Source organism: Accipiter gentilis, chromosome 4, assembly GCF_929443795.1.
Source record: "Accipiter gentilis chromosome 4, bAccGen1.1, whole genome shotgun sequence".
Taxonomy (NCBI): domain Eukaryota; kingdom Metazoa; phylum Chordata; class Aves; order Accipitriformes; family Accipitridae; genus Astur; species Astur gentilis.
In genome coordinates this window covers 11,358,994-11,371,925 of record NC_064883.1, presented here as the reverse complement: position 1 = coordinate 11,371,925, position 12,932 = coordinate 11,358,994, and the positions used below count along the sequence as shown (strand labels likewise).

Below are 12,932 nucleotides of genomic sequence, written 5' to 3'. Positions count from 1 at the left end.
CTTCTGACACTGACCTTTCTATCATAAAACCCCTTAAACTCTAGGGTTGTGTGGGGGCACATCACAAGTTATTACTGGGGCGCAGCCTGTGGAAGGCAAAACATTCTGCTCTTCTCAGGGACTCAGACAGGAGACAACATGAGATAAGCAAATACCCAGCTTATCTAAATTATCATTGAAAACAGTCATCGAGAGCAAAACGCAACAGGGTTAAAGTTTGACAATCAGAGCAGGGCTTAAAGTATTGCAGGGCAACGGCTGCTAAATCTATGAGTGTATTTTTGCAAGAGCTGAACTCATTTGCTAGTATAACTCTCTGAATATCAAGAATATATCTGAATAACAAGAGATGGCTGAGTTAAATCCCTGAGAATACATGTATGCAGGCACACGAACTGCATTGCATTTTTTTGTTTTACAGGTCACATTTCAGACCTTTTATTTCTGTTCTACAGCCATCACTCTTACTATCTCTTTCACCACCTATTATACAGAAGCCCTCAGCAATCTTGTGTGACCTGTATCAGCATACTCCTTCCCACCTTGAGAAGCTGAACTGAAGTACTCAAAAGTAACACTATATAAAATACAATGAGATGTTGGTTTGCTAAGTCCCATTATCAACACACAGAGTATGAGCCTGTATAAATAAATATCATTTAAAAGATAAGGATTATGGAGTTTTGTTTGATTTGTTTGTTCTGCTTAAATAACGTTCCTGAGGTCAATGATTTACTATGTTGGAAGCTCAATAGGTCAAGCATGAAGAGAAAAGAATTTCTTTGAGTTTTGGTCTCACTCCCTCCACATTTAATTGGGTTAAACACTTCCAACTCTCCTATAATGCAAAGACTTCCTTCACTTTTATTCAACCTTTTTCTTCTTGCATGAGGAAAGCGGTGGAGAATAGAGAGGCACACAGGCAATTTGCTGCAGACTGGAAGCAGAAAAGAAGGGAGGAAGGCAGAAATCAATTGAAGGCAAGAGAAAACTGACAACACCTGGCAATAGAGCAGGTTCTCGCAGTTAAAGGAGAAAGCAGGAGCCTGCTTTTAACACTGCAGCTGAGACTGAGGGCCTTTCCTTCAGGCACAGAATCTCTGACCAGACCGTCCACAAAGGAGGGGGACTAGGACCATGTTTCCATCAAATCCTGTTAAGTCTTCTCAGTAACCCACCTCGCAAATCCTCAAAGCAAGGTGCTTGCCAATTTACTACGAATACCAAAAAGAACGATTACTGCTGTGAGTACTCTCCATCCTCACATTGAAGTCGGCACTGTTGCCTGCCTGCAAAAAAATTTCACTAGTCCAAACTACTCATGAGTGAAAAACCTTTACAGTCCTGCACTGGGCAATGCTCCCTCAACATACCTCCTCTCCCAGCTGTAGAGACATGGGTGGCCCACTCTAACACCCTCACCCAAATGCAACTTCATCCATAACATCCATATGACTGACTTCAAAACCTCTCTCACTGCTCAGCCAGAATTCCTCAGCTTGTTCAGTCTTCTCCATTTATAATGTGCAATAGTCTGATGTCTTCCATACAAATGCTGCTTGTTGCGCAGTGAGAGCCTTCACCCAGCTTTGTTCCTTCTCTAATAGAGACCTCTAGTTGAGTGCCATGGAGTAAAATCTACCAGACCTCATTGCCACTTTCCACCAAGCACAGACGCATAATATTTCTTTTGTTAATCCGTTTCACATATAACCTCTCTGACCTACTTCTTACAGTCATACCGGAACACAGTATCTCCTATAGTCAGCTTACTGATAGCATTTCACAATTTTCCCTACAGAATAACCTGACAATTACTTCATGGAACATCTTCCCCAAGAATACCAGAGACTTTTGAGAGTGCAAGTGACAGACAATTCCTCTATTTTCTATTCAGCATCCTCCTTATTTTCTACATCATAGACACACGCAATTGATTTCATTCAATCCTGTCTCATAACATTCTGTGACTTTGTATTACCCATGTAGCACCTTTGGTAGAAAACTGAATGGTTTTCATAGAATGGTTTGGGTTGGAAGGAACTTTAAAGATCATCTAGTTCCAACCCCCCTGCCATGGGCAGAGACACCTTCCACTAGACCAGGTTGCTCAAAGCCCCATCCAACCTGGCCTTGAACACTTCCAGGGATGGGGCATCCACAACTTCTCTGGGCAACCTGTTCCAGTGCCTCACCACCCTCACAGTAAAGAATTTCTTCCTTATATCTAATCTAAATGTACCCTCTTTCAGTTTAAAACCATTACCCCTTGTCCTACCACTACACTTCCTGATAAAGAGTCCCTCCCCATCCTTCCTGTAGGGCCCCTTTAAGTACTGGAAGGCTGCTATAAGGTCTCCCTGGAGCCTTCTCTTTTCCAGGCTGAACAACCTCAACTCTCAGCCTGTCTTCGTAAGGGAGGAGCTCCAGCCCCCTGATCATCTTCATGGCCTTCATCTGGACGCACTCGAGCAGGTCCATGCCCTTCTTACAGTGGGGGCCCCAGAGCTGAACGCAGACTCCAGGTAGGGTCTCACAAGAGTGAAGTAGAGGGGGAGAATCACCTCCCTCGATCTGCTAGCCACGCTTCTTTTGATGCAGCCCAGAATGCGATTGGCTTTCTGGGCTGTGAGCACAAATTGCTGGCTCATACTCAGTTTTTCATCTACTAAAACCCCCAAGTCCTTCTCCACAGGGCTGCTCTCAATCCACTCATCGCCCAGCCTGTATCTGTGCTTGGGATTGCCCCAAGCCGTGCGCAGGACTTTGAACTTGGCCTTGTTGAACTTCACAAGGTCCACAAGGGCCCACCTCTGAAGCCTGTCAAAGTCTCCCTGGATGCCATCCCTTCCCTCCAGCCCATTGACCGCACCACTCAGCTTGGTGTCGTCGGCAAACTTGCTGAGGGTGCACTCAGTCCCACTGTCCATGTTGCCGACAAAGATGTTAAACAGTGCCGGTCCCAATACCGACCCCTGAGGAACACCACTTGTCACTGCTCTCCACTTGGACATCAAGCCGTTGACCAAAACTCTTTGCATACGACCATCCAAGCCCATTCCTTATCCACCGAGTGGTCCATCTGTCAAATCTACGTCTCTCCAATTTAGAGACAAGGATGTCACGCGGGACAGTGTCAAACACTTTACACAAGTCCAGGAAGATGACGTCCATTGCTCTTCCTTTATCCACCAATGCTGTAACCCTGTCATAAAAGGCCACCAAATTTGTCAGGCACCATTTGCCTTTCATGAAGACATGCTGGCTGTTACCAATCACCTCCTTATTTTCCAAGTGCCCCAGCACAGTTTCCAGGAGGATCCCCTCCATGATCTTGCTGGGCACAGCGGTGAGACTGACTGGCCTGTAGTTCCCTGTGTCTCCCTTTTTTCCCCTCTTTAAAAATGGGGGTTATGTTTCCCCTTTTCCAGTCAGTGGGAACTTCCCCGGACTGCCACGACTTCTCAAATATGATGGATAGTGGCTTAGCCACTTCATCCACCAGTTCCCTCAGGACCCATGGATGCAACTCATCAGGTCCCATGGACTTGTGAACCTTCAGGCTCCTTAGATGGTCTCAGACCTGATCTTCTCCTACAGTGGGCAGTTCTTCATTCTCCCAATCCCTGCCTTTGCCTTCTGCCACTTGGGCGGTGCAGCTGGAGCACTTGCCAGTAAAGACTGAGGCAAAAAAGTCATGGGTACCTCAGCCTTCTCAATGTCCTGGGTAACCAAGCCTCCCGTTTCCTTCAAGAGAGGGCCCACATTTTCCCTAGTCTTCCTTTTATCACCAACATACCTATAGAAGATTTTCTTGTTGCCCTTGATGTCCCTGGCCAGTCCTCCTCTCTGTTTTGTGTCATCAGCAAACTTGCTGAGGGTACACTCATTGACCCCATCACCCAGATCACTAATGAAGATGTTAAACAGGACTGGACCCAGTATTGCCCCTGGGGTACACTATTAGTCACTGGCCTTCAACTAGACTTTGTACCACTGCCCAAAACCCTCTGGGCTCAGCCATTCAGCCAGTTTTCAATCCACCTCACTGCCTGCTCATCCAGCCCATATTTCATCAGCTTCTCTATGAGGATCTTATGGCAGACAGTATTGAAAGTCTTAAAATAGAAGATGGAATATACTCTTAAATCCATAGCAATCTCACTGAGTTAAAGGCACAGGACTCTGACCTGAAATCATAGTATGTTACAGTACTCTGAATTAGCAAGGACAATGTAATAAGAAAAACAAGAATAATGTAAAATAAAATATGCTGAGTTTATATATCTAAAAGTATCATTTAACTTTATTTTTATATTGCATTATTATATTAATAAGCATGTTCTGCATTTACAATGTCATTGCTTCTGCAAATCAGAAAGGATCTCATCCCGCATCCTTCAGCTGTCATCCTTTTCCAGAAAAGGATGCCAATGCGGCATCTGGAATCTAAAAGATTAGTAGGATTCTCCGTCAGAAGGTTCACATAAGTAGTGACAGAAAACCGATTTGCTGCCACTCGGCACTTCCAGCCTGCTAAACCTCAAGGACTCACATGACTTGGTTTAGAAGGCGTATCAGCTTTGACTTTTTTTTTAGTTTTCTGCTAATTATCTGCAACTTTGACTTAAACAGCCTAATACAAGAACACCATTTTAAAATGCAACTTAATTAGGCTATATATGTAGAAATAATAAATGAAACAATAAGTGATCAAACAAGGACAAGCAATGTACGTAATTAGATGAAATCAAGAAGCTGACTCCCATCTCACAAGGACTGACAGGTAAACATCCTCTTAGTACCATAATGCTTTGCATCCAAAAATCACTAACTTGTAGGCACCAGCACTCCTGAACGCTGAATTCCTGAATTCTACACAATGCTCCATGAATGAGACAAAAGCTAGGCGCTTGAACACAATCCATCATAAATCATAGAATATTTATGAACAACTTGAATTTCATTTGTAAGGCACTGCCACAATTTCCAGTGAGCCACAGTGTTATGCTGAAGAAACAAAATAAAAATTCTGCTATCCTTATCATTTTCAGTGACCTGGCAGAAGCAAGACTGACTGGATATCAACTACACACTTTGCATCATAAGCCTTAATAAGGTATGAGCATCTTTTCTATGAACTAAGAACTAGCTCCTTGTATAAAGCTGCACACACATTAACCTCATTTACAGTTATATTCAGATCAGCGTAGAGCTATTGATTTTCCACACTCAAAAGAAGATAATATATTTTTAAGTATTTAGTTACATTCAGGATTATAACCCAAAGATGTGCTGAAGTAAATCTGGTTTGCTATGGGAGGATTATTTGTTTGAACAGAGCAGGTAACTTACTGCAGAAAACTAAGTAAAAGCTTACTGATCTAAACAGAAGTTACTCTAGTTTGTTTTTCTGTAGGAGTCTATCTAGTGTTAGAAACAAGATTCTAAATCTTGACTGACACTATTTTCTGATACTACATGCATACTTATTTTACAGGACTGGTACACACATTTAACAGTATTTTCTGCTTTTACTAAGGCATTTAATACAAAGATAGCAAGGTGCCTTATTAGAATAAGTTTGTTGACTTGTGAATGCTCACAATAAAAAGAACAGCAGCCATTTGTTCCTGTAAAAATGGGTAATTGATTATTTCTAGAACATCAGTGTATCTAAAGCAAATTTACACTGCTTCTGACAACTTTTGCACAAAACCCTATCATCTTTATCTTCAGAGCATCAGCAAAGGCTATTAACGTACATTACATCACCTGCTACAGATCTAGGGTACAATGCTGTCACAAACAAACCACCCTCATCTACCACAAGTCAGGACCTGCAACACTGAGTAGACCCCTGACTTGTCAGCTGGTTGCCAAGTAGGCTTTGGTCTGAGAATGTCTTATTGCAAGATTAAATAAATCCGATTTCAGAGTAGGACACGAAGTGTTGCATATCTTGTAAAATTAAGATTATAGTTCCCCTCAGCTATTACAGTGTATAACAGCAAGCAATAGATCTATAAACTATATTTTGTTCAACCAGTAGAATATGCATTGACCATGCTTGCTCACCTTTGCTATTCCTCCAAATAATCCAATTTTCTACCACAGTTGCTCACACACATAAAAAAATTATAAAGCCTGCTTACAAGAACATTACTAGTTCTGAATTCAGTTTCCATAGTATTTGCCCCAGTAACACAAAGAAACCAAAGCATTTTTTTTCCAGATTGTTACCTCAGTACAGTCCCCCAAAGAAGGGAGGATTTGGCTTTTGTTCCACGTGGCAAGATGAAATTGCAGAGAGATGTTTTTAAAATGAAAGGGAAAGGTTTGACCATCAAGCTTTCAAAATCTGGAATTTTTGGGTTTGTAGATATAACTTATCACCTGAAAATGAGAGCTTACAATAAAAATAATTCTAAAACTATGGCAACACTACAGAATCAATTGTTCAGTGATCACAGCTGGCCCAAGTCTTTTCAGCTCACTAATCTTTCCTGGCCATTACAATGCCCACATTAAAAGCATACCTGTCCTTGACGTCTTTCATAAGCTGCTGCAAGTCAATCTCCTGCTTCCTCAGGTTTCCAAATGAGGACTGGTTTTCCACACAGCCCTTCCCTCTTGCTCCCAGGCTGATCTTTCCAAATGAAGTTTCAATACTTCCTTGAACAAAATCTTCAAACTTCCCCATATATTTTGCAAAGTCAGACTCCACAATTACTAGGAAAGCAATAAAAGTAATTTCTACCTGTGAAGAGAAGTGCTGAAATGGTCCTGAAGTGATTGGAAAAACAGAAACTTAAAGAAAATATGACAGGTTAGTGAAGGCAAGGAACAGTACTGAGCAGGTAAATAATGAAATTCACAACTCTGCAACTGTTACTTCTGCTTTCTCCAAATTTTCATCAGCTTCACTCTGCTATCTTTTATATTTTGCCATTTTAGGAAAACATAAGGTGATTGAAACGCTGAGCTCAGATGCTATGGAAGATTTATAAAGAATGATTGAAACTTATTTCAGCTACAAAGAAAAACTACAAAGCAGACCTGCTTGTACAATAGGGTGAATATTTTGCCATTATCTTGACATATCTCATTATAGGGCTGTTCCAGAGCTCACTGAAAACCAACGGAAGCATCTAATTGGCTTAAAACAACTCTGAATCTTATACATCTATAAACCAAAGAACTGACTCAGATTCAGCTAATCTTCCAAGCCAGCTACAACTAACATCAAAACTTAGGGACATCTATTTTCCTGTATGGAATTGTGACGTGCCCCAGAAATATGGGATTCCAGATTGTCAATCCTAAAACCTGGTTAGGACTGCTGCAGCTGGACGATGAAAGAAGTATGAGGGTCAACCATTTTTTAACAGTCTGCACAAGAAGAAAGGAAGCAGTGGTAAAACTTGCTTGGCCTGCCAGTGCAAGCATTCCCTGGGCTACTGTCACCAACGACACTGTTTATCCAGTGCTTTTTGACCAGTATAGTTTCATGCTACTATCACATACTGGAATGCCCTCCAAAAAATTCTAGGGGAGGTCCTGTGGCTGCAGACAGCACTGTTATTAAACAGTAGGACCGTAAGTCTTGACAACCTTCAGCACTCAATTTCAGTTGTCTATCTAGGCAAAACTTCTTTTTTTTTTTTTTTTTGAAACAAACATTTATTATTACTGGTTATAGTTAAATGAATAGTCAAGTGAGGAAAGATCCACTCATCTCATTTCCATGGATGGAGAATACTTCAGAGCATTCCTCTGAAAGGAGCTCTCTAGTAACACAATTGAGAATAACAAGAAAAAAAGATTAGGCTTTGCATTCTTTTTGTCTGCAATAATAGTGCTGCCCAAGTATGGGTTTACCTGGTTTTATTGGTTTGTCTTCAGTAAGCACATCACTCAGGGTGACTGTCAAGAAATGATACTTCGGCTTCTGCCAGCACCAGAATTTCTTCCTCTTCGTAACTAAGCTCAGAAGCTGCAGCTTGTCTGAGGCGTTCAACTGGGAGACAGGGATCAAGTCACCTCCACCGTCAGTTTCTCTCACAAAATTCTTTGTTGCTTTTGCAAACATCTTGGGGAATCAATTAAAGCCTGAACGAATACATCTGTTTTTCAACAACTGCAGGTGGAAAGTATAAATATTTACATTGTCACTTTAAGAAGTTCTTCATAGTATTGGTATTAATGCAGGGACAGCTAATGTTTTCACCCCATCTTCTCCACTCTGAGCTGGGAATCATGACAGTTCAAACCACTTATCCCAAAACAAAAAAGTTTTCACAGTAACAGATGAAATAATTTTAGTTAAAATTTTAAATAAGCAACAGTGAATAAGCAAAGAATGACACGCTGCAAACATGATATGCAAGGCTGAAACATTACAATAATTAACATGAAATTTATGATCATGTAGATAACAAAGAAAGAAAATAAATGTGTGAGAAAATAAATATTCCAATCTACAACTGAGAAGTTCCTTCAAGGAACAATCACAGGTAATGAATCTGTTAGGGAGGAAAAAACTTACACGGCTTACCTGAAATTCTAAGAAAAAGCATCTACCAATGAGTACCCAGCAGAGACTGGCTGGGATGAGGAAAGCACTAGTACAAAAACAGAGGATTTCTGCCTCCCCACAGAATGCTTCTTTTATCACCTAACATAAAATTATCTTATTCCATGTAAGGTAATTGGGAATTATTCACACAAATTATCTTGATCTTTTTAATAGTGAGTAAACACATATGGGGATAATAACAATCATTTTATAAAAAGCAACAAGTATTTCTGCTGGCAACTTTGTGGCTAAGTTTTGTTTCTGAGCTATACCTCTGGAAAGGCCCAATTAATTTTTTTCTTTCTGAACCTTTTTACCTTTGATGTTTTCCAATTTTCTGTTTTCCATTAGCATAACTACAGCTAAATTGAACATATGTTATTTGCAACTGTTATTCGTATGTGCTAAACAGCTACTTACATTACTCTAGCTTTTAAATGTCTTAAATTAAAAAATATTGGCATCTCTTATTGTATAAGGTTTTTCTTTATCTCAAGCAATGCATTTTGCTGTTATTTACAAGGAAGTTTCTCAATAAGGGAAACTGGCTAAACTCACAGGAGAAATGGTAAAAATGACCATTCACAAGCGTTAAACGCACAATTCTAATAAATTAATTTTTGATCTTTTTAAAAAAATCTAATATTTTTAAGGTTTTCAACTCTTGATTGATCTAACCTTACTTGATCTAACAACATTTCCAGAATTAAATCAGGTTTTTAAAGTCAGCAGCATTCCTTTGAATTCCCCAGCTGACACTGACTGGGAAGTTCAACTAAAATCATAAGATGTCTTAGCCGGGTATCCACACGTTCATGATTAACTACCCGTCTTGCTCCGCAGAGATGTTAGATTTCTCATTTACAAATACAGGCCAGAATAAGTTAGAACAGACTTCAAGCAAAAACTGATATTGCAGTGGGTACTCAGGATTATTGAGAGAAAATGGAAAACTGAATAAAGGTATTAGTGGTTGGACCACAGGCTCCATGTTTTAGTATCAGATGGAGGACAAAGGAAAAAAAAAAAAAAAAGGCTTTTAGCACATGGGAACTTTCCATTAGCTTTTCCCAAATCCCATTTCAGAAAATATTTCACGCAGTATTTAACCAATTCATGTTGAGATATCTACCACCTCATGGAACTCCTATGGCCTACTCTTAGTCCTCTATCTAAGCAAGTGTTTCCCAACAATGCCTGCATGGAAAGGATTTGAACAACATCAAAGTCGCATAACATTTTACTGAAGAGTCTCTGGGGACTTTAGTTGTAATTGTGGCTGCAAGAAACCTGCAGCACAGCCCCAGCTATATGCATTGGGAGTACTTCCACTGACTTTCTTGTTCTCTGACCTTTTCCTAAACTCTGAACTGAGATTCATTTTTTGCATTCTTAAATTTCTCCTCCTTAATTTCCCTGGTTTTAATCTCAGCGAGAACACTTTAACAGAATAAGCAATGCGGCTCCACTGCAGCAGAAAAAAAAATAAAAAAAATCAAAACAACAAACCAACCCCCCAACAGCCCAAAAAACTAGTTTTCTTTTTCCCTGGGACTTCTTTTGCACGACACTGTATTTCACAACCAACCAGATGACTGATTTGTAATGGAAAGGACCATCAAGAAAACTCTCATTGCCTGCATTAGCTGCTTTTCCCCAGCATAACCCTCTACAAACATTTCTGTGCTTTACATGACTGTTCACTCAATCTGATCCCCATTCCTACATAACCAACTCACATAGACATAGTCTCTGAAAAGAAAAAGGCCCACCAATTTCTGAGGAGTTTATCACAAGACAAATTGCAAAAAACAGTTCCTATGATTTGGCATTATTACACACTCACTAAATCTCATGAGAACCATTAACACCATTCTATAAAACTACCAATTCATGGTGGTTTGTCTTCACTCCCCGTCATCACACTTTTGACTAGCAAAAAAGGACATCCAGGAAAGACCACAGAGTGCTTATGAGGACTGCTGAGACTCACCAGGCAGGAGAGACAGGACTGTTTTCAGACTCAGAATGAAAACTTCAATATCTCGTACACTTTGCTGTGCTGTGAACGTCTTTGCAGGGACCACATTTGCTGGTGCAGCTGTACCTGCAAAGGAAGAATATTCTATCCAAATTCCTGTTTATGTCTCTTTGGATATAGTGCCTTTAACACAAATTCTAAAATGCACCCAAATATCTTGTTTCACTAGTTCACAAAACAAAGACATAGAGCAATTGAACATGCCCTTAGCCAACATCAGGGAGTTAATACAGCTACCAGGATCGATGGCATCCTGCCTGAATGGACATGGAGTGGTTATGGACACAGCACTGAGAGAACTCTGCCTTTGGAGTTTCTTCCTCTGGAAATTTTGTTAGAGTTGTGCTTGGTTTGGTAGAATTAAAAGGGAAGGTATCAAAGCTGGTAGGAAGAGCCTGCCAGAGCGAATTCAGTCTTGCAGATTGATAGCTAGGCAGGAAAGCAGAAAAGGAAGGAGTACCTTCCTTGCCTACTGAGAAATTTAAAATTAGCTGAACCTGCGCTACAGGACGATTATTCAACGAAAAGGATGAGATGAAGTGAAGATATTTACAGCAACTTCATTGTTTACTTAAACGAACAAATCTTACCCCGCTTCTTTCCTTTATCACAGCTCCCTAACTCAATACAGTGAGACATTAGCTCCTGAGAAACATTTTATGAATAATCAGTGTTTACCTTTGTCGGCACAAAAGCAAGTTCTCAACAGTTGCCCAATATTTCTTACATTCTGCGTACACATACACTGACCTTTACAAAAGATACAAAAAAAGCTTTTTTTTTTTTCTTCCACTTAACATAGGATTACCTAGCATACCGGGCACATTACACAGGGAATTTGGGAAGAGGGTGACAACTGGATCGCCAAATGTCAGCACATCCCTTGCCAATCCAAGCGGTAAGGAAATACAACCCCTGAAGGCCACAGACAACCACGCGGGAGCTGCGGTGTCAGAAGAGCTGCTAGGCATTAACTCTGCTGTGCAGCAGCAGTAACGGCCTTTGAATCCTAATGAAGTCGGGAGTTTACGCCGAAAGGCAACTAAAGTGTGGAAGTGATGACAAGCAGAACGTGTGTTTTATTACAAAACCTTATCGTTATTTTCACCTCCTTTCTAGATAATCTAAATTAAAAAAAACACCCCAAAAAGCTAACGTGCAAAGCCTAGCAGGGATGTTCACACAAGGCATTTCAGTCCTCGAACACATGCAGTCCCCGAAAACACATCCAGTGTGTTTTAGCCCTGGATGTACCCCTCTTTTGTGCTTCGGGGACTTCATGGCATGTGCCTCCCTAGACTTGACGCCACACAAAACCACAGCGGCTCAAGGCACCCCACAGGGACGCGGCACCCTGACCCGGGGCCGGCGGCTGCCGCCCTGCGAGGCGGAGGTGCGAGGGCCTGCGGCGGGAGCTGCGCGTTTCGGGAACGGGACCGAGCTGCCCTTCTCCTTGGTGAGCAAGCCTCCGGCCACCTCACCGCGACCTGCGCTGAGGCGGCTCTGGCAGGCGTCCGAGCGCGGGAATCCCCCTCAAACGCTCCTGCGCCCCCCGCTTAAACCCCCTCTCAAAACCACCACACGAGAACCGCAGCCATTCAGCCGCGTCCCCCCCCCCCCCCCCCCCCCCCCCCCCACCTCCGCCCCGCGAAGGCGGAGGGCGCAGACGGGCAGGCCGGCAGGGAAGGAAAGCGGGGCGCCGGCAGGCAGCGAGGCGGCCGCAGCGGCTCCTCCTGAGCGTGTGGCAGGGTTGGGTGGGGCGGCGGGGGGCACACGGCGCCGGGGGGGGGGGGGGGGGCAGAGGGGGCTCAGCCCGCCGCCGGGAACGGAGGAGCGGCAGCGGCGGGGGCCACTCAGCAGGCGCTGGGGAGGCGGACGCGGCCTCCCCCTACCGCCTCCCCAGGCCCGCTCCCGTACTCACGGCTCTCCCGGCGATCCCCGCCGCCGGGCCCCGGGGATGCGGCGAGCTCCGCCCGCGGGGCGTGCCGGGCCGGGCCGCGCCGCGCCCCGAGGCGAGGTGCCGAGGGCGAAGCTCCGCGAGTAACCGGAGGGGGCGAAGCCCCCACGGCAGAGGGGGTTTCTTGCCGGCGCTACGGCGCGGCGAGGGGCGAGGCGGGAGGAGCGCAAGCCCCGCCCGGGTGCTCAGGCCGAGCGGGGAGGGCGCGGTGGCCGCGCCTCGGGGCGCGGGTCGAGGCCCCGCCGCCATGTTGCGGCGCGGGGCCGCCGCCCCAGCACATGCCAGGCGGGCCGGGCTGCGCCTGGCTGAGGCCGAGGCGCTGCCGTCGTTCTCCTCCGAAGCCCCGGGGCGGTTTC

The 12,932-nt window shown here is 43.5% G+C and overlaps 1 protein-coding gene across 2 annotated transcripts in view; it reads right to left on the bottom strand.

Moving 5' to 3' along the window:
- GSDME (gasdermin E) overlaps positions 1-12,702 on the bottom strand; it is a 28,616-nt gene extending 15,914 nt beyond the window's left edge. For both annotated transcript variants that reach the window (XM_049798133.1, XM_049798134.1), the window contains exons 1-4: positions 12,541-12,702; positions 10,572-10,685; positions 7,882-8,140; positions 6,540-6,732 (exon numbers count right to left, since the gene is read on the bottom strand). In XM_049798133.1, coding sequence (XP_049654090.1) covers positions 6,540-6,732; positions 7,882-8,092 — 404 coding nt within the window. In that variant the 5' untranslated portion in view covers positions 8,093-8,140; positions 10,572-10,685; positions 12,541-12,702. The remainder of the gene's footprint in view (positions 1-6,539; positions 6,733-7,881; positions 8,141-10,571; positions 10,686-12,540) is intronic.
- Positions 12,703-12,932: the final 230 nt, after the last annotated feature.